This window comes from Leuresthes tenuis, unplaced genomic scaffold (genome assembly GCF_036924035.1).
Source record: "Leuresthes tenuis unplaced genomic scaffold, fLeuTen1.0.hap1 SCAF_14, whole genome shotgun sequence".
NCBI lineage: Eukaryota > Metazoa > Chordata > Actinopteri > Atheriniformes > Atherinopsidae > Leuresthes > Leuresthes tenuis.
This window is the reverse complement of record NW_027325368.1, coordinates 7,498,595-7,520,152: the sequence shown is the minus strand read 5'-3', so window position 1 is coordinate 7,520,152 and position 21,558 is coordinate 7,498,595. Positions and strand designations below refer to the sequence as shown.

Sequence of the window (21,558 nt, the reverse complement as noted above, 5' to 3'; positions counted from 1 at the left end):
GGCACCCTTTTAAAAAGCGTTTTGCAACATTATGGACCAGCTCGGTCTAATTGTTATCTAAACCACTACTTTATCAATAAATAAGCTTTCAGCGCCTGGTATCCACATCTTCGTCAACCATGACGTGACAGATAGCACAAAAAAAGAAAGATCTGTACCCTGACTCTGTCATGCATATCGCAGAACATCGAACATGCATCTTGGTAGAAAAATATCACAGTCAAATCAGCGTGTACTGTCATGCCAACCCCATAAAGCGCGCACCATCTCTCACCTCAAACAGTTGAGGTATCTCCCGCCGTGCGAGATACTCCTTGGCATCGTTGGTATTCATCTCCAGCAGGATTTCCTTTGAAATCACAACTTGTCCGTGGTGTTTTTTCTCCCCTCTTTTCCTCAGATATCTCAGTGCTGTAAGGTAATCTTTGGTTAATAACCGAGCTCCTGGCAGATCTCCTCTCAGCGCATGTTTTCTCCTCCTGTGCGGACTTTACAACTGGATTCCTACAGGCTTTTCCACCGCGCCACCCTCCTCCTCAGTGGTGCGGATGTGTGTCTTGTCTGTCTTTCCTCCTACAGTGCTTCGCTTCCAGTACGCACCGTGCGCGCGTGTATGTCTCTCTGTATTGAGTGGGCAATGGCTGCGCGCCTAGTGTGCCAAAAAACGCACGCACCGCCTCCACGTGGCGTACGCGGTTAACCCTGAAACTTATTATTATTATTGACATTTTTGTGGAATAAGCTTAGAGATATTTTTAACCGTCAGTGTATTACTTTCAAGCTGCACTCAAAGGACCTTCAGCACAAGGCACACAAATGTTTTTTTTTCTTTTATCTCCTTCTTTGGCAAGCTCACGTTTCCCCACATCAATTATTTTTCAGCTCCACCGTTTAACAGCTTGTCGTGCAAAGAAGCTGCTTAGTTTCCCATCACTTTAACATAACCAAGGGCATGGCAGCCCTTCTGGTCACTGGTCATTCTGACCTTTTCTTTTTGGCACACCAGGAGCAAGAATAGTTGCTTTCCTCTTGGTTCCATATGATTTGATTCTTAAAGGCCACTGATCATCTTGACAACCGGAAAGCTGACTTCAAGTCTCTTCAGCTGTATCACACAATAACTGAGATTAGTTAAGCATTAGACAGTGATGATCATTCCATATGCATGACCAAGAATCATTCACTTCCAAAGATAAAACATCCTAACAATGAAATGCTTATTTATAGATTAAAAATGGAATCATGGTCACATTTATCTAGAGGAGAACTGCTTTGTTGTTGATCTATTCTCGGTATTTCATTTTCTATTGTGAAGTTGCTCCCAGAGGACATTACTGTGATGAGTTCTGTGCCGGCTGGCAGTAGGTTAAAATGCAGCAGACGTAGGTGATGGGGATTAAAGTGGCTTATTGCCCTGTAAAGGCACCCTGCTGTGTATCAAAACTGATTTTGATGCTGCTTTCCAACTGACCCTCTGCTTGCTGTGCAGCTATGTCACATTAGAATTTCATGAGGGACAATTTTTTTCACTGCCTCACCTCATGACTGGGCTCTCAGATTCTCATGTATTTTGATCTCTATTACCTGGTAACTGTGTCATTACAGAGACACTTACCAATTTCCTGGAGAGGGCATTTGAATATAAAGCTGTCTGCGTCATTTGATGTCAAATCTACATTTGCCATTTCTCATCAGGGTATCTGTCGTATCGGGCTACATGATGATTAGCTGAATTAAACCTGCAGTCAACTGTGAAATAGTCCCTCAAGTACTGTAATTGAATATAAATTGTCACAAGTTGCAAAGAAAACCACATAAGCAACAGCCGATTGTGCACATTTGCCTTGGTTGATATCAATTAATTCAGTGGAAAACATTTTACAAGAGCTGAGAGTCAATTTGGTGTCCATTTGGTGCAGTCAATGACTTTAATTATACTCTTGGTTCTCTTGGTCTTGGCTTTTAAATTGATTTGTTCACACTGATATAAATTCTTTAACTGTCCATGCAATGATATCCAAATCTGTTTTATCTGATAAAAACATATAACTACTGTCAAACTCTCAGCAAATAAAGCACTGATCCACTGAAATGAAATTAATTAAAACTCAATCTGTCATAGTTTCTCATATCTGCTGCAGCTGAACCTGCACATTGCTGATCACAAAAAAATCCCTCAACAACGTGTTTTCAACGTGTTTGTTCAGAGCAAACAAGGTGGCATATTTCTGGAATTTAAAGAAGGTTTAATTTAAAGATTCATGCAACTCTGAATATAAGCATAAATCTGCAGGGGCGTCAATATTTACAATTTAGTATTTAAGCTTTTATTTTGACATGCATCCAGCCGGAAGTTCTTGGTGGGCGGAGCCAGGAGTTTTACTTCCTTGTTTCAGTGGAGACAGCGCTGCACAATGAAACTACTCAGTTTACTAAGCTTATTTGCTGCATACTTTATGACCCACAGCCTTAACATCAAGGTGAGTGTGTTATTACACATGCAGCTTATTTACGACCATGACTGTTTGTTTTTGTGTTGAGTTTTCCCAGAGAAATCGCCTTCTTGTTAGCTCTGTGTGCTGTCATGCTAACTGTTTTGGGTGCTGAGTCTGATAGCTCCCATCATTCAAAATGATTTAAAATTAAAATACAGATTTATTTGTCCTCTCTTCTCTCACTTGGTGGTCAGGATAGCGCAGGACAGTTCTTCAGCAGCGGCCACACAAACAACTGGGCTGTCCTGGTGAGTTTTCATCAATGTAGCCTTGCTTCTTTATCTCTTTGCACGATTATCTGACCTTTTTATCCATAAACAGGTGTGTACCTCTAGATTCTGGTTCAACTACCGACATGTGGCCAATACTCTGTCTGTGTACAGAAGTGTTAAGAGGCTGGGCATCCCTGACAGGTAATGAATACCAATCAGTTTTAGGCGGTATTGACATGAATTGCAAAAGACGTATCGGTGTTCATCAACAAATATTAAATCATATTCTTGCAGTGATTAGTCAGTCAGTTAAGAAGCAGACAATTAATCTGTGTTGATTAATTGTAAGGTTGCTGGTTCAATCCTCAACCTCCCCAGTTCCAGACATTTTTACAGAAAGTTTCACCAGATTTACATTATACAGTGTGTTATGATCCCCTTTTGTGTGACCTGAGCCTTTTACCCAAAGTATGTACAGTATATTTAGCCATAAGTATAATAAATAAGTATTTAAAAAAAAATTAAATTAGGCTTTTTGAACCCCTTAACATGTTTAAAAATGTCAAAAGTGGCTAGAATTTCCAGCTTACCTGATATTTGAATTTCTACCCCCAAATTTTTTCTGCCAAGACAAACCAACAAAAAAGACCCGAACAATAAATTTGAATAAAAGCTTTGAGGTGGGGACCCCTGGTTAAGTTGATTATAGATCACCCAGTTTTATGTTCTTCCTTCCTTAATTTAATGTGGACGCTTATTGCATCAATCTTGTCGAAAATGTGTTTTTTTAAAAGGAAGATTAACTATAGTTTTACATTTCTTTGTGTTCTTCACACTGTGCAAAACGCATTGTATTTATTATACAGTTAAAACTTCAACAATAAACTGAATTTACCATCAACTTGAGAGAAGTCAATGTGTATGTATGTAAAAACTGCTTTTAATTCATGTGATAAAATCTAATTGATGCTCTGTATCTCAGCATCAGTCTAGCACTCATCATGTCTGACTACATCGCTGCAGCATTTGTCTTTTTACTCATTTTTCAATGTCATTCATATTAAATCTGTTTGTTTTATTTTTATTTTGACCAGCCACATAGTTCTGATGCTGGCTGATGACATGGCATGTAACCACAGAAACCCCAAACCCGCCACAGTGTTTAGCCACAAGAACATGGAGCTTAACGTGTACGGCGACGATGTCGAGGTGGACTACCGAGGATATGAGGTCAGTTCACGGTGCAGTCAAGCAGATATACAGCGACAACTATTTCTGATCGATAATTAATCATAAGGAATATGCAAAGTATCATGTATCTTACATGCAATATCTTGAATGGTGAAAGCAGTAGATTGCTTAACAAGGATTTGACAAGAACTGTTTGGTATATATAGCAAGCATCAGCGTTTTAACCCGCATATCTTCTTTTAAGCTTCCCATACATGAACATTTAATTTGAACATCCTGCCATGTTGTTTATGTATAAAAAGGTGCGCTATGCAAATATTTCTGGCTGCTCTGTATCATTAATTACTCACGGTTTTCATTAGTTACTTTGCTTTGTACGCGTATTTACGTAAATCCAAACAATCACTGCAGCTCTGTCTGTGCTTGCTTTGCCATAATCATGTGCAACAAGAGTTTGTGATGATTTAAGAAAGCAAAACAGATAAGTAATAAGATGATTCCACAGTGCGATTAAAAGACGAGTCGAAAAGGTTAAAAAGGATTTGCCTGTTAGCTTTTACGGACCCCACTGACCATCACCTGGATATAGAGAATGGAAGTAGGCACTAAAACATCACCAGCTGCTTTTTGGTGTCATTTGGCCGTTACCATCTATGAATATGAGTAACACAAGGACAAATACTTTTAGTGGAAGTGATGCCTTTAGTAGTGCTTTAAACTGTAATAACAAGTAAATCCAACCCCTGTAAAGTAATCTTGAACAAAGAAATCACCTGAAGAGGCAGCTGTCAATAAAGAGGTAAAGTGGGTTCTTTTCAGTTGGACGGTTGTTGGTGTGATCCCCAACTTCCCCCGGTCACACGAAGAAGTATGTGTGCAAAATACTCAAACCCCCCCATTACACTGAGATGTGTTTTTCACTTCTAAGCATCTGTTAGATTAATTGAATATAATCTAAAGGACCAAACTTTTTTTCTGTTGTAAGGATGAACATCTTAACATTCGAGTTTCTGGGATATTTGTCTCCAAGTGGGGTTGTGTGCAATACTTACAGTCCATGTTGCTACATGATGTTACAACTTGGATATATAGCAAAACACACTGCGAATCGTATTGCTACATAAACTTTGAATCTGACAAAGTAAAGAACTGTCTTATGCAGAAATAATGGAGTGTAAAAATCCACAATATAGCTCTCCCTCAAGCCACTATGAAATTTTTATAGATTTGAGTTGTTTTTAGATGGCGACAAATTCACTCTGCTCGTCCTCTTATGAGCAGTTTGTAACTTTAACCACGTCAGGAATCTTTCTGACTCTACGCTCTGACTGCTGTGTACTGCAGGTAAGACACTGACTGCTAACAAATACAGCTTTAACTTTAAGCAACTCCTAAATATCCCTTTAGTACAGCTAGCTTGAACTGTGGAACCACTGTTTTTGGCATTCCTCTGTCAGCCCTAAAAGCTTTTGACCGTTACAGTTGCTCTGTGTTTTGTTTGTCTCAGACAGATAAGCTATAACTTTCAGTCTGAGCAATAGCTCGACAATGATCAGAAATCTATATCCTGTTCATTTTAGGTGACCGTTGAGAACTTCCTGCGAGTATTGACTGGACGGCTCCCCGCCAGCACGCCACGCTCCAAACGCCTCCTCTCTGATGACCGAAGCAACATCCTCATATACCTGACAGGTGCTTAAAGGACACACTTAAGTTTGTTTCCTCACAATGTAAATGCAGATATTATTTAATGAGTACATTAGAAAGTTATTTATTTAAAGTCCCAACTGTATATTTTCATCATTTTAGTTGGCAAATGAAAGCCTCAGCAGCAGCCGTTCTTATTGGCTACAGGACGGTTATTGTGTTAAATGCTGCATGTGCTCTTTTCCAAAAGGTTAATGTTCAGTTTAATCAAAGCTAATGAACTTTTATGAAGATAGCAGCGGTGGTCTCGGGTGAGGTATGCGTTTCATCTGACACTGCTAGACTCCCAACTTTATTAAACTGAGAAACATTGCCTGTTTTACGGCTTTACCCAGACAAGCTGGGATTCTGTTCTTCATCATAACATGAGCTTCTTTTGTCTGCTTATTCTGTTTTGAATAAGAACAAGAAAAAGGAGATTTAAATCGGAAGTTGAGAAATCAATGTGCTATTTCTATACACTCAAGTAAAAGTACGCCCTCCTTCAGTTCTAAGCTTTTTACATATCAGGACATAATAAACAGTCATTAAAATGAGGAAAATGTAACCTCAGATGAGCACAACACATGACCTAAAAGTGCACTGCTTCCATAGGAATTAAGAGAGTTAGCAGCAACCAGGTGCTGCTAATCAAATGCACTGCATTGAATGATCAACAACAAATATGAGCACCTCATTAAAAGTTCAGCTAGTTTTGTTAGTTTTCTGGTCTGAACTATTAAGGTGTGTTAACACAATACGATGGAGGAAAAACATCGGCCTGGATCTAAGGGAAGCAATTCTTACTGCCCATGAATCTATGGTAGGACGTAAAGACCTGGGCACCTTGCAGTCATTGAGTCCACCGTGAACTCCTCTGTATACCAAAGTATTCTAGAGTCCGATGTGAAGCCATCTGTCTGACAGCTAAAGCTGGGCTGAAACTGTGTCATCAACAGGACAATGATCCCAAACACAGCAGCAAATCTACAACAGAATGTGTGAAAAAGAAAAGAATCAAGGTGTTGCAATGGTCCAGTCAAAGTCCAGACCTCAACCTGACTGAAATGCTGTTATAAACTGAAAGAGGGTGTTTCTTTTTCACTTTATTACACATAGAATAAAGTCGACATCCATCCAAGTCAACCTCTGAATAATTTTCAATCAATAGGTTCAGATTTTATTTAAAAATATCTCTTTTTCCCAATGTCTGTCCTTTCAGATGTTTCTCTGCATACTGCTGCCATCCCTTATAGTCTTGTTTTATTGTATTCTATATAGAGATTGTATTTCATTATAAATCAAAGTCAGGTGTGTTATTAACAATATTTACTTCATCAACAGGCCATGGCGGGAATGGCTTTCTGAAGTTTCAGGACTCGGAGGAGATCAGTAATGTGGAACTGGCTGATGCTTTTGAGCAAATGTGGCAGAAAAGGAGGTGAATAAACCTGATGATCAAACACAAGGGGCTTACGCTAAGTGACATAAAATATAGTCATTTTCCGACTGCGAGTCCACTTTACTTGACCTTTACTTTCCCTAAGAGCTTATTTGCTGTGCAGCAGCATTACACTTAGTAATTACTGGTTAGGACAATCTTCTGCAGGATGTTTCATAATGATTTATGTCATGCAGTGCTTCAGTGACTCATAGCATCAACAGTTTGGTGGCACAGAATTTTAATAATGATCGTATTTCTCTCACTGCTTTTGGTGTTTTCTGGTAATTTCTAGTGGTTGAGATATTAAAGAATCAGTGATTTCAGTGTCATCACTGACAGTATTTATATCAAAACCTTTAACGAGAAGAAGTCAATGAAACTAAATAAAGAAGTAAAATCTTCTGATTCCTTAAAAAAGCTCCCAAAAGATGTTAACATTTTCCAGTGTGTAGAATGTGGTGACATCTAGCGTTAGACTGCAGCCAGCTGACAGCCAACACACTCTAAGCTGATGGAGCCGATATTTGATTTGTCGGTCGGGGTAACCGTGGAAACATGACAGTTTCAGGAAAAGACCCTTAGCCCCATTATTCCAGAAAGGGTGACCTCGATGAAATTCATACATGTTGGTCAGGACTTGGCTGCATTTTTCATTTGTGAGGCCACTTTCTGTTTGTTATCCAGGTGAGATTGAATGAGATTTAATGAAATGATCACAAAATGTTGATGTTAGCGCAGCAACCAGAATTTATTTTATTGTCAAGTCTGCTCTGGAACACATTCTGGTGAACGTACGTCTCAGTTCACTTTAGCTCAGTCTGATGCCTCTTAGATGCTTTTTCTGAAATAAATCCCAAAATACACTGTCACTATAATTTGGAAAGAAAAGCAGCAAATCTTAAGCCGTGTTGGTGAAATCAACTGACAAATCGATCCACTGATCTCCTCTGCTCACAACGTCTCCTGTAATGTGGGGAATTTCCGATAAAGATCTAGATGACTAAACTTTGAAATTAGGCTTCTGGCTTTCATTGATTATCTGTCCATCTTTAGTCAAAGTCAAAATTATTTGTATAGCACATTTCACGTACAAAATAATTCAAAGTGCTTTACATAAAATAAAAGCATTGCAGCAGGGAGCAGAAAAAACATTAAAATATGTAAAAAAACAAGCAACAGTCTAGATAAGTTAAAAGATTCCGTGCAGATTTCATGCATAGACACATGAGAAAATAAATGTTTTTAACCTGGATTTAAAAATGTCTACGTTTGGTGACCGTTTAATCTTTATCTGTTCTGAACATGAACCATCCAATATAATTTAAGGCCTCAAATAGTCTTTCTATTTGAATATTTAGAATAAAGTTTTAACTTGCTCCTATTTTCTTATTGAAAGTGTTGATCTTATTTTCACAGCAGCTTGATCCGTTTCACTCTATAATAGCAAGGAGATTGCTGCATACTAATTTCAGCTTGAATTGTTTCTTTTTTTTAAAAAAAAAAGCCTTTCTCTGCCTGTAAATGAAGCCGTGTTTGTTTTTAATGTGCTGCTGTACAACTGTAATCTGTAAATCACAAGCGACTAAATGAGCTGGCACCTTTCTGCTGCGAGTGCCTCCATTGTCCTCCAAACCCATCATCATCAACAGGAGAGTGTCTGTGTTACAGTCAGGCCACAGGCTCCCAGATAAAAGCTTGGTGACGCCAGCTATGAGGCTGATGTGATAATTGCAGACTTGAACTGCCACATTACAGCCACCCCCCTTCATTGTCCCCAGATCACCTCGGTTCAGTCAGCGGGATTTAAAAGTCTTTGTTTCTCTAAACAAGAAAAGACGCTGTCGGGAAATTTCTCTGTGTAGAGGAAGAACAGGAGGGTAGGAGGAAGGGTGGGGATGAGATGGTGTGTGGGAGTGTTAACAGGACTGAATGGAGCCATTGGTTTTACTTGGTCGCTATGGTAACTGCAATATGAAAGACAGTTAGAAGGTTGGTGTGATAACGGTTTATTGGAGCAAATGGGCAAGTGTAATGCCAGCTGTGTGTTGTCTCATTGGTTTAATTTGAGAATGTGTGTAATCTTCCTTTTTTCTCTGGGTGTGTTTGTTCAGGTACAACGAGCTGCTCTTCATCATTGACACCTGTCAGGGTGCGTCCATGTATGAAAGATTTTATTCTCCAAACCTAATGGCTTTGGCCAGCAGTCAGGTTGGGGAAGACTCCCTGTCGGTGAGTTACTTTCCATCGTGATTTATGCAATATTTAAATGAAGTCATCCATTTGGTTGCCACACGTCGCAGTCACTACAAAATAAAGTTGAAGTGTTTCTTTATGTCTGTTAAAGTTAAAGTCATATGCTGGTGAAATCTGTGTTATCTTAAGTTGCGTTTTGATCACAAGATCACACCTCCTTCTGTTCCAACCACAGGAAAACAGATTTCCTGGAGAGAATGCATAAAAAATGTCCATCCTAAGAAGGTTCAATGACCCTGAACCTTGGGCATGCAACACAAAAACATTTCTGATTGATTGATTATATCCAGTGTTTTATTTCTTCTTTTACATCTCAGTCAACTCAGGTTGAATATCCACAATAGTTCATAAGATCTGTTGATTTTATGTTGTACATCAGGAATAATTGTTACTGTTTTAAGATGCAACATTTAACTCCTTCTTCTTCAAGCAGCTGCAGAGACCGAGCAAACTGGGAGCTTCAATGGTTGAGTAAAGCAGAATGAATGGCGACAAATGGCTCAGATTATGGCAAGACGCCAGTAAAATCAGAGGAACAACGTGCTAACTTTGATTATTTCATTGCAGTTATGTTCGAAGGCATGAATGAAAACGCCCACACTCCTATAAAACTGTGCCACATTAGTAGATTTTAGGTGAATGGAGCTGAAGCGCACTTTATTGTTGACCTGTACGCTCCTCTGGCCGGTGCTGCGGTGGCAGACGACACAGGCAGCAGCGGTTGTCATAGTAAAGAAGTTATTCAGTGCAGTAAAACAGCCATTGATTGTTTCACAGCGATTATGTACTGAAGCACAGAAAAAAACATCCGCAAACTGCAGAAGCGTTTAACACAAAGAGATTTAGAGTTAAAACAGCAGAAGCAGACTTCCTGGTTTAACTGTCTGCGTAGGCAGCTCCCAGCACTCTGGTGTGAGAAGCGACTTCATTTGCCTCATCTGCCCTGTACCTTCAGTGTAAATGCTTGAAAAAAGCCTGGGGTCATTCAAATTGGGGATGCTGTTGGCCGAAAATCATCTTTCCTTTTTATCTCACCAGTGATATCAGGCCTAACGAGGTCTGCACTGCAACATCCATTTTTCATAGTGCACCATACTGACCTTTTACCAGGGACATGCAGCTTTAACCGCCTTTAGTGTGTGATCACAGACAAAGGCTCTTTGAAGACTCCCACTACCAGGCTGTTATTGTAAAAAAGGCCACACTGAAACATTCAAAAGTTAGTGAGACGTTTATGTTTAAACTAATTGTTAAATTCAGGAAGCTGCAGATATCAGTTCAGCTGTTGCCAGGTTTGTTGCTTTCATGTTAAACACAGTTGCCTCCTGAATTTAGTTGCATCTTTTATCAGCTGACGAGTCCAAAATTCCAGCTGAATGCACAGCTTTTACTTTGTAAGCTGTTTATGGGTTATTTTTATGGGTTAGCTCTTTTTTTATATATATATTATAAAACTTCTTAGGGAGCTGGGTGAGTAAACTCTGCCAGAAGTCTGTCTTAATGCTGTAGATGTTTAAGTTTTCATGTGCAAGTACACATAACACATGTCTCAACATAGGCTTTAGTGTGTTTTTCTTTTCTGGCCAAAGTAAGCATTTCTTGTAAAAATGCCCCAAATTCTGAAAGAATTGGGAAGATATTGAAGCATTAAGCAGCTTGAAGCCAGATATTTCCCTCAGGAGTTGGCAGAGACCAAAATGATGCTCACAGACAGCAGATATTGCACAGAGAGTTACTACATTCCCAGAAATAAAGATGATGTTGCTCCAAAACTGGTGTACGTGTAAAAAGGCAGACGTTTGTTCACAATCTTGTTATACCAGCGTGAAATGTGATACTCTTTGTCGAATGCTGTTTGTACTTTTTTCAGTGTGTGAGTAATTGTAAAACCTCAAAGATTTTGAGCTTTCTGTGAGCACTTACTGCGCTGCACAAAGTACACAGTAACTCTGTGACCTGATGCTCATTTGACATCTATTTCCTCTCCACATTACATGTTGTCACTGGTCATTACACACTTTACCCTGCTCCTCTGTGCGGGGGTTTTATGGGCGAGGCAGAAAGTTATAGTTAGCAGCAGAGTTGTCAAAGTAGATGTCATTGCACCACAATTGGTGTCAGCTCTGTTTGTTTCATCCCAACAACATCTCTTAATAATTCTGGAAGAACTTAATTCAGTGCATACACTATGTGCAAAGCTCTGTGTATTGTGGGTAAGGTGATTGCAGTCACAAAACCAGCCAGTCACCACGGAGCAGTGATTCAGTTCTTTCTCTTCCCATTCACAATTCCACATACAAAATTACAATATTCACCATGACTTTTCACTCATATTAAGTGATATTTTTTCTTGGTTATAAATCTATGGGAGATGACACGTAATTGTTTTTGACATGACAAAAAAAAAAAAAAGAAGTTAAATGTATGCTTTTAAACACAGAATCATCTCATCTTGACACTTTCTTTCCTCTGTTTTTGTTCTAGCACCAGCCAGATTTGGCCATAGGAGTCCATTTGATGGACCGTTACACCTTCTACCTGCTGGAGTTCCTCGAGGATATCCACCCTGCGAGCAAGACCAACATGAATGATCTGGTGAGGATGAGTGTGCACTCACTGCTTTTCATACTCAAGTTTGTCAAAAATTTAACAGGATGATCACAACTTCCCACAGTTCGAGACCCCATCAATACATCGTTTTAAACCCAACGGTATTGAGTAGATGATACCAAACAAAATGAAATAAAAAAGAAATATGCTGAAACAATCAGTCAAACAGGCAAATAGCTGACAAATAAAACTAGAAATTAATTTAAGTCATTTAAGCCATCAAGTAAGGAAAAAACTTAAAAAAAGGAAAAAAAATGCTCTGTCAGTTTTCTGTCTGTATAATTTGTGGTGATGGACTTGTGCTCCATGTGATGGGCATGTCTCACTGTTTTCTGACAGTTTACAGACAAAAAACAGTTGTCATTCAAGATAATTGCTAGTTGCAGCAGTAGAATACAACACGCAGTCAATACAAATTTGTGAACTGTGACAGGGCGACGCTTTTCTGTTGAAAGTGTCTGGGCTTTATACCTAAAATGGAGTGACACAATCTATCCACCTCCTCTAGGAGTTGTCAAAAACTTCTGGTCCTGAAGGAGTCAGATGAAAGTCACACACGCCTCGCTGGACGTGTGCACACTTGAAACAGAATGTCTAATACTGTGTCATGGTTGTTTGACTTTGACTCACGGCGGGGGCGATGCCGCTTCAGGTCATGGCTTGGTCTCAGCGGCACCTCCTCTTTCATCTTTTACACTCCTGGAGAGATCCGCTGGGCCAGGGACCGCTCATTATATCTGCTGCACTGAGATTTGACTCAAAACACCTCACGTCATTATTCAGTCAATGTGCTTTGACTAGTGCAAGTTTTTTGTTCTAGTTTTTCTGTCTCATTAGATGCACTCTTTGTTCTGGTCCTTTTTTGTGGAATTAAGGATCAATACTATGGATTTTCTTTTTAAATCCAGGCTAAAATGGCTCGCCCTCTGACGAAACTGCTTTAACACACACACATTTCTTTTCAAGGCATGTTCTGTTGACAGAGATGATGGTCACCTTGGGTTTAATGTTTCTATTTGTAAAATGGGGCAAATCTGAGGGCGCATTTAATTCATCAAGCTTAAAAACTGAAAGACTGAAAGATTTGCAACTGATGTGCAGCAATGAGAGGCTCCTCACACTTTGCTCCTATGAATAGAGGTGTGTAATCCTATTGTGAAGATTGTTGTCTCTGCTTTCACAGTTCAAAGTTTGTCCCAAGAGTCAATGCGTGTCCACTCCGGGCCACCGTACCGACCTGTTCCTGAGGGATCCAGAAAGTGTTCTCATCACAGACTTCTTTGGTAGCGTCCGAAAAGTCGAGCTCACCACAGAAGCCATCAACTTGACCGACCCCATCCAGCAATGGAGGGAGAGGTAAGCTGAAGTCAGAGCTTTAGCTTTTATTTTAATGATATAATGGTAACTTTAGTAGGAAAACCTCAGCAGTCAAATTCTTTGTCCAGGCATTTTAATCAGAAAAATAATTTAAAAGTAACCCAGCTTCACTGTGGGACATTTGCAATAAATCCACCTCAAATTGCTCCTTGTTGATCATAGTTTTAGCTCCCAGATGCACTTTATTTTATACCTGTGAAGAACAGAGACACAACGTATTACAGTAGAAGTGATGATAAGAGCATCTGAAAAGCTCTTTGTGGTGTTAGAGGTGGTTTAGGGAAAACCTGGATAACAACCTTCACTAATGTCAGCCTCTGTGTGCTTTAACTGAAATGCCAAGGGCCAAATTAGTTTTATGTTTAGCTCCCAACTAACGAGATTTTGATTTCAGTTTCGAGTGTCTCTCATCAGCATATTGATTTCTCCACTAATGATGTGTTTAACGGCCTGTTTCTGTGAGAGTAAACCACTCAGTGGATGACTTCTGTGTGGCTAATTTAAGAGCTGATTGTAAGGCTGACCAGTGACTTGATTGTCTGGGGCAATTATATATAGGCCGTTTTGTCTGTATTTGCAGTTTTTATAATCAGTGAAGCATTAGAAAAGAGCAGAACAAAGATTATAATTTGACACTTTGCTTTTCTACCTGCAGACTTGAATTCTGCCACTCCTCAGAAGTGGCTGTGAGCTGGGGGCATATTGAGCCCCTGTGGTCCAATATAGTCGTCTCATATTGCTGTGATAAAGGGGCTCAGCCACTAGATGGCTACATAAAGCTGTCTAACTCATCCTCTGTTACTGGTGACATGTTTGCTCTCCCACGAACACACGCTGATCTCGTTCTAAACACAGTCATAAGAAACACACAATTAATGCTGCTAATAAATCAATGCATATGACAGTTCCTCATCAACTGAGTCATTAGGCTGGGAGGAGGGGGCTAGTTTATTGTGCTCTAATAAATGATGTAAAGGAAATTAAAACTTTATTCAAGAATACCCCCCCACCCCCATACTCCCACTCCCATACAACCACACATTTTAATTAATTTCATTAAGATAGGTTTAATTGAACCACTGGGAGGCATTAAAGTATCTTATGTGGCTGGCTACTAATTACTAATTAGAGGCAGTTGCAATACAGATTTTAGTCATTGGCTGTTTTGGCCCTAGGCTAGTTTGCCATTGCACACAACTTCCCCTATTACCTTATTATTGATTAGGGCCAACACATTAGGTCTGCCTCAGCACAGAAACACCCCAGCTGGGTGCAGCACTGATTCAGTCCTATGGAGAGGGAGAGGGAGACATTTCATCTTAATTTCTAAAGAAAGAACCCAGCAATTCATTTGATGTTTAATAGAGCAAAGTTTAGTAATGCACCGAAGCACCTGCAGTGTCTTTTTATTTCTAAGATTGATAAAAACCATTTTGGCGAAATTTCAAAGACTTAAGGAAGCCTAACGGTGCTTTTTGTCACACCGTGACACATTAAAGTGCTTCTGTAGCCTCGTTCCGATTTGGTTGTTAACACAGGGACTGATGGGTGTGTCTGGGCTGCATCTGAGCCTTTAGCAAACTGCAAGATGTGGGGCACAGGCATATTCTCTTGACTATGGTCATATGACATGATTTATATTGATGTTTTATTTAACCTCAGGGATATTTCATTCTTTACTGGTAATCAAATTATATGTGTTGACATTTGCAGAGTCCACAAATATTTTTTTGTGTCTGAGCTGGTGTTATATAAAATCAGATTATCTATGACAGAAGCAGGTCTTTATTCCCTTTATCATCTGAATGTTGGACTCGCACACTTTTTACTTTTATGGCAAAAAAAAAAGAAAAATCCAGATTGAAGCAGATGCCATTTTAGGCAAGTTCTCATGAGGATTAGATCACACTGCACTCTGCTGAACCATCATACATAAGTGGAAGTCATAAAACCTGACCAAAATCTGACAGATATAAATGAAAAACATCTGGATATCTTTATGTCTGTGTGAGTCTGAAAAAAAGCAAAAGTCAAAGGATTGGGTCCTATTTCGCCTCATGTTTGAAATTCTTTGCCATCAGACCCATATGGAATACCACGAAAGGCAAAAGTTAAACAGCGGTGAGAGCACAGCAGAGTTGAAATGCTTCTATCTGCAACAGTTAGGCTGAAAATGTTGTTAGCGTCTGACAGCAGTGTGGGAAAAGGTTTCTAATGAAGTCTTACAGTGGAAAACAAATGGGAGGTTAGTTGTTGCGACATTTTGCTTCTCCAAACTATAACAGCAGAAAGCTTTCACAGACCACCTTTGGAGGTCAGGGACGTCTAAAGAAGTGTTCAATTCTCTAATTCTGGGTGCGTACTTCAGAATTTTCTGCCTCAAAAACGGCTCAAATTAAAATATCCCATTGATATAGTGATACAATTCAGCTAATTATTCAGCCCTGACATTTTGAAAGGATTTAATGCTAGCATGTGTCAGGCTGTGAATGTCAGGCCTAAATAGATTAAGTGTGACTTCTCCTTTAGTAATCATCACATAAGATGTTCCTGAAGGCACAGCACGCTGAAAAGGATGTAGGAAGATTTTCTACTTTGCAAACATTAAGATTAAGACTTTATTGTCATGTAGATACACAAAATTTCTCCTTCGCATTTAATCCAGGTTGGCACCTGTTGAACGCACACATGCACAGGGTCACACACTCATAGAGACAGATGGAGCGGTGGGCAGCCAATCACAGCGCGCGGGGAGCATGGAGGTACGGTGCCTTGCTCAAGGGCACCTCGGCCGTGACAAGGACTGCCAACCCTCCAGCTGTCAGTTCACCAATCTGTGAGCAGTGAGAGTGGGAATCGAACCGCCAACCTTTAGGGCACTATTATTATTTTCATTATTGAAAAGTTGTAGATTTCTTTAGTGATCTTTTCAGAGACGAGCAAAGTGTGACCACATAATTTAACGTCCTTGCTAACTTGGAAAGAAACAGAAAGTTTCTTTCAGCAGTAAAAATATCATTCTTAACAGAAAAATGTTCTACTGCCTCAAGGAGTGAAAAAATCTGGAAAAAATGGGCTTTTGTCCAAAAAAACAGGACCACGGTGTGTCGTAACCTTTGCCAACACATTGGGATGATCTCAGAAAGTAATCACAAAGAGACCACAGATCAGACTCTTTATGAGACCTCTGTCCAGATGCTGCTGCTAAAGTTAAATAAGAGTGTTTCATAAGACCTGAAAATGGATTGTAGAGAGTGTCCCCACAGAGAAGTCGTATGAAAGAAGCTCTTATTAAATGTAGTGCTGCTGTAATCCACTTTTCTCAACTTGTTGGGCCACTCAGACAAGTGGAACCCATCTTTTAGAAGACAATTACATGTGTGCTGGTATACGTGCCTCGCTTTGCCTCATTTTCTAAGTCGTCACATTTCTAAACCTCCGCTTTTTTCCTCAGGACTGACTCTTCCATTAAGTGGATGGAGAGTACATTTTAATGGACATAGGCTTAACGCCGTTATGAGACTGTAGTTATCCACTCGAAGCCCTAGTTGGTTGTTGACCGTAACGCATCCTCCTGCAGGTTACGTTGTTCCCAGAATGATTACAACTGTCGAATTAAGGCCAAATTCATTCCCCATTGAATTATAAAGCAAGCTTAATGTAATTTGTGACCTGCAGCACAGAACCGGATCTGCAAAAATTGCTTGGGTTAAAAAATTGCAGGTGTTAAAAGGAAATTTGTCTGACCTAAAGATGGCAGCTGGAGACGGCAGTGATATCAAAGCTGAAGGTGGGGAATCAGGGGCATCCACATCCATTAGAATCACTTAAGTGGATTGAAAAATCCTCTTCAAAAATCTCGTCATGGAAAATAAAGTGGAAAGTGGTTTGAATTGAATTAGAGCTCATCTCCTTTGCTAAGTTGAAGGGGGAGGGGGTAAAGCGGTGATGAGGCATCAGTGCTCTCACTGACATGTTTCCAGTGGCAAAAAGCGTTCATACAGAGCTCAGCAGGAGATCATCTCCCCATTTGCCAACTTATCCTGTTTTCTCTTGTCTGTCAGAGAAACATCTGTCCTACAGCACAGACATGTTGAGAGGAGTATGTCAAGGCAATGTAATCACAGAAAAGGATAAAGGAAAAGGCCAAGAGAGCAAAACCTTGAAAGAGAAGCACTGAGCAATTGTGACTGAAGTGAAAAAAGAAACACAAAAAGAAGGCGAACAGGTTGCTTCATCAGTGGTTGGAGGAGAGTCAGGGTGGCTCACAGGAGGATAATGCCCACTTTGTCAGAAGCTGGCTGGCTTGAACTTTCTATGAAAGACAGCCACTCACTTGAACCTCCACTCGACTGTGACATTTAGCTGGTACTGCTATGTCTGACTCTGTGTCAGAATGTGATGTTACAGTCTTTTAAAAAAAAAAAAACAATGGCAAGATAAATTTCACAACCTTCCACAGCAATATTGGCAAGTTGGTGGAAGTAAATTATTGTAATGGGGTGTAAGTGTTGGGTATAATGACAGCAGAGCCTGAAATTACTGCTTCGCATAAGGGCAATTTATACATATTGGGAGAGGGAAAGGCAATTTGTGACTTCAGCTGCAGTTCTTCTGCCATCCTCCTCTTACCTTTAATTGCACTTTTGTGCTTTCCACCAACACGAGGATTTCTCTGAACTTTATACAGGGATGTCATTTGTTTTCGCTCTACTTCCCATTACTTAGTGGACATTTATTTTAGCTGCATCAACGTGTTCGTCTTTCTTTTGATGGCTCTTGTTTCTCATTTCTTTGTTATGGCACGCTTTTAAGCCTTTTTAACCAAGTCTTATTATTCAGGATTTCTGCTCTGTTAGCTTAACTTCTGTTGTTTAACTTTGTTTCAAACTCTTTTTTAAGCATAACTTTAGTTCTTATAGTTGCAGTATAGTTATATTTCATGTAAAACGCAAAGCTTATCAGGTTAATTGTTGTCTCTATTTCCCTTTTATTTATCTATTCAGTCTATTCAGTCATATTTATTTATTTGTTTTTTTGGTGTTAACAAAATTGTCACGGTTCAGTTCCCCATGAATATTTTCAGTTCCTCAGGACACGGAACATTGTAAAGCTACATTAAAACCTGATAAAACACAATGCAACCCCCCCTCCTGCATCGATTATTCGGTTTAGACAAGTCCTCTCACAGATTTCGCAGTGTTCCAATCACTTCCCCGGCCACAGGTGTGTAAATTCAAGCACCTCGGCCTGCAGACTGCTTCTATAAACATTTGTGAAATAACTGGTTGCTCTCAGGGGCTCAGTGAATTCCAGCTTGGTACCCTGATGGGATGTCACCTGTGCAACAAGTCCAGTTGTGAAATTTCCTCATTACTAAATATTCCACAGTCAGCTGTCAGTGAGATTATAACAAAGAGGAAGCGATTGGGAATGACAGCAACTCAGCCACAAAGCGGTAGCCCACGTAAAATGACAGAGATGGGTCAGCGGATGCTGAGGCGCAGAGGTGCCAACTTTCTGCAGAGTCAATCGCTACAGACCTCCAAACTTCATGTGGCCTTCAGATTAATTCAAGAACAGTGCGTAGACAGCTTCATGGAATGGGTTTCCATGGCCGAGCAGCTGCATCCAAGCCATACAAGTGCAATGCAAAGATGCAGCGGTGTAAAGCATGCCGCCACTCTCTAGAGCAGTGGAGACGCGTTCTCTGGAGTGATGAATCACGCTTCTCCATCTGGCAATCTGATGGACGAGTCTGGGTTTGGCAGTTGCCAGGGGAACGGTACTTGTCTGACTGCACTGTGCCAAGTGTAAAGTTTGGTGGAGGGGGGGCTATGGTGTGGAGTTGTTTCTCAGGAGCTGGGCTTGGCCCCGTAGTTCCAGTGAAAGGAACTCTGACTGCTTCAGCATACCAAGAGAGTTTTGAACAATTTCATTCTCCCAACTTTGTGGAAACAGTTTGGGGATGGCCCCTTCCTGTTCCCACATGACTGCGCACCAGTGCACAAAGAAAGGTCCATAAAGACATGGACCAGCCAGTTTGGTGTGGAAGAACCTGACTGGCCTGCACAGAGTCTTGATCTCAACCCGGTAGAACACCTTTGGGATGAATTAGAGCGGAGACTGTGAGCCAGGCCACACGCTTCTGGAAGTACGGTCAAAAACACTCCTAAACCTTGTGGAAAGCTTTCCCAGAAGAGTTGAACCTGTTATAGCTGCAAAGGGTGGGCTGACGTCATACTAAACCCTATGGATTAAGAATGGGATGACACTTAAGTTCATATGCGCATAAAGGCAGATGAGCGAATACTTTTGGCAATATAGTGTATATGATGAAGTTATCAAAGCCTGATCTGTCAGCTTGGACCTACGCATTGTTCAGTCCTAAAATCCTGAATTTGTCCTTAGTTGCAACCAAATTGTTGTAGCAAACAAGTTATTTAGTTAAAGCAGCACTTTAGGTTTGATTTATCATTGAGGAGTGAAAAAAAAAAAAAGCCTGATTAATCAAACACCAGGTAAACAAAGCTTTTGGTCTTTGGGTAACAAAACAATCGACAGCGTGAATGAATGAATAAGCTAATGTAAGTAAGAAGGGAGAGGTTTATTACTTCGAGGCATACTGTTCTATAGTTATTATAGAGGCAGCATCAGGTGATTTCGCTTTAGTTGTCAGGTGAGAGCTGGACTGGAGAGTATTCTGCTCAGCGGGTCAGTGGGTTGTGGAGGTGAAAATGAAGTTGAAAGTTTAGATATTTAAATTGGTGTCAGCCCAAGCTGTGGTTTAAAGGCAAAAAGGAGTTCTTTGATTTGGTGGTAACAAGTGAATGGAGGCCAGTTGATTTATTCATCAGACTGGTGGAACACCATAGTTTTGCTATGGTTTGGCAAATCCCACGAAACCAAAGGAAATAAACAGTCTTTGTCCTTCTCTGAAATCCTTTCTGACTTATCAATCACTCATCCCAAAGCTCATTTCTCATTCCCACTGGGAGGGGAAGACTTTACAAAAGAAAAAAACAGGTCACGCATATTATTTATTCATAATTTCTGTGGGTAATGTTAAGCAAACGCTACCAAAAGTGGTGTGTGTTTGGGAATAGTTTCACACATGGATATGTTATTGTGGTATTTACTGCAGCTGTGTGTGGGACTGTCTCTTATTCCGTCTTTTAAGGAAATGTGCCACAGTTTTTGTCTGATATATCAGATCTTTGAGTATCTGAAGCTGGAAAGCCCAGTAACTGAATAACTAGTTCCTTATCTGAAAGTTTTGTGTCGTTTTTCATGTTTACCGTATTTGTCCATCATCTACAACAAAAGGACCTTTTTCACTGTTGTGGAACAAGACCCTGAGCTCCAGCCGGCATTCATTGTAGGACAGCTGTGTTAATTAAATGCTTTTGTTAATGAATATGTCATTACTTCTAACCCACAATTACACCGTTTCAAGGTTAACTTACTGAAAGGAATGAAGAGTTTAGAAGAGGCCTTTTCTTTATTTAAAGAGATTTTTTTCTCCTGCATGAGGTCGTTTGTCATTGTACACTAACTGAAAGGATAAAACAAGCTTTCTCGCCATTCATGAAATGTTGGTTTTGACATTGGAAAGAAAAGAAGAAAAAAAGTAACACAGAAGCAAACAGTTTAAACATAGCTGATATCCATAAATCAGTTCTTCCTGATCGAAATGAACAGCTCAAATTGCCAAAACATCAGTTTTCCTGGGACAAATGGTATGACTTATCCAGTCACGTGTGTTGGTCTTTTAATTCCAGATTTGCACCTTTTAATTTTTGGGATTTAGAATGAATTATCTGTTGTAGTTATATATAGTTATAGCATAATTCTTGCTGTAATAAACTCAAATTTTGTATGTGTACAGTCCACTTTTCACTAGTCATTTGGAGTGTGAATCTGTATTGACCTTCATGGGTCACCTGTTTAAAAACGAGGTGCATCTCAATGTCCTGTATCCTCAAAAGTACACATTTTTTTCTTCATTACTGCTCATATCAGTGTGATCAAAAATCAAATAACTATATTTTGATATAAAAAGCTGCTGCTTATAAGTGCTAGTGTCTGGGTGACCCACCTCAGTAGTGTACATAATGTAAAAGTATAATCCATCACCATGGAAGTCGATGAACCACGTGTAATGGCTCCTCGACTAGCTTTACTTCCTGAGTTCTTCACCTGGGTGTTTGCTTGGCTGTGGAGTGCAGGTATAACATTTATTGGGGAAAAAAAACTTGAGAGTAATGAGAGTAAATACCGCCGGTCCAAG

General features: G+C 40.0%; 2 protein-coding genes across 3 annotated transcripts in view; one reads left to right on the top strand and one right to left on the bottom strand.

Annotated features, from left to right (window-relative positions):
* The window catches only part of ak5 (adenylate kinase 5), an 89,605-nt gene extending 88,978 nt beyond the window's left edge, over positions 1-627 (bottom strand). Inside the window, exon 1 of the mRNA XM_072363976.1 lies at positions 275-627. Coding sequence (XP_072220077.1) covers positions 275-334 — 60 coding nt within the window. The 5' untranslated portion in view covers positions 335-627. The remainder of the gene's footprint in view (positions 1-274) is intronic.
* A 1,730-nt stretch (positions 628-2,357) lies between these two features.
* The window catches only part of pigk (phosphatidylinositol glycan anchor biosynthesis, class K), a 35,901-nt gene continuing 16,700 nt past the window's right edge, over positions 2,358-21,558 (top strand). Inside the window, exons 1-9 of one of the 2 annotated variants that reach the window (XM_072363918.1) lie at positions 2,358-2,480; positions 2,690-2,743; positions 2,817-2,908; positions 3,802-3,937; positions 5,479-5,590; positions 6,929-7,025; positions 9,140-9,257; positions 11,766-11,876; positions 13,075-13,247. In XM_072363918.1, coding sequence (XP_072220019.1) covers positions 2,415-2,480; positions 2,690-2,743; positions 2,817-2,908; positions 3,802-3,937; positions 5,479-5,590; positions 6,929-7,025; positions 9,140-9,257; positions 11,766-11,876; positions 13,075-13,247 — 959 coding nt within the window. In that variant the 5' untranslated portion in view covers positions 2,358-2,414. Of the gene's footprint in view, positions 2,481-2,653; positions 2,744-2,816; positions 2,909-3,801; positions 3,938-5,478; positions 5,591-6,928; positions 7,026-9,139; positions 9,258-11,765; positions 11,877-13,074; positions 13,248-21,558 lie in introns of both variants that reach the window. The other variant, XM_072363917.1, reaches the window with a different exon arrangement.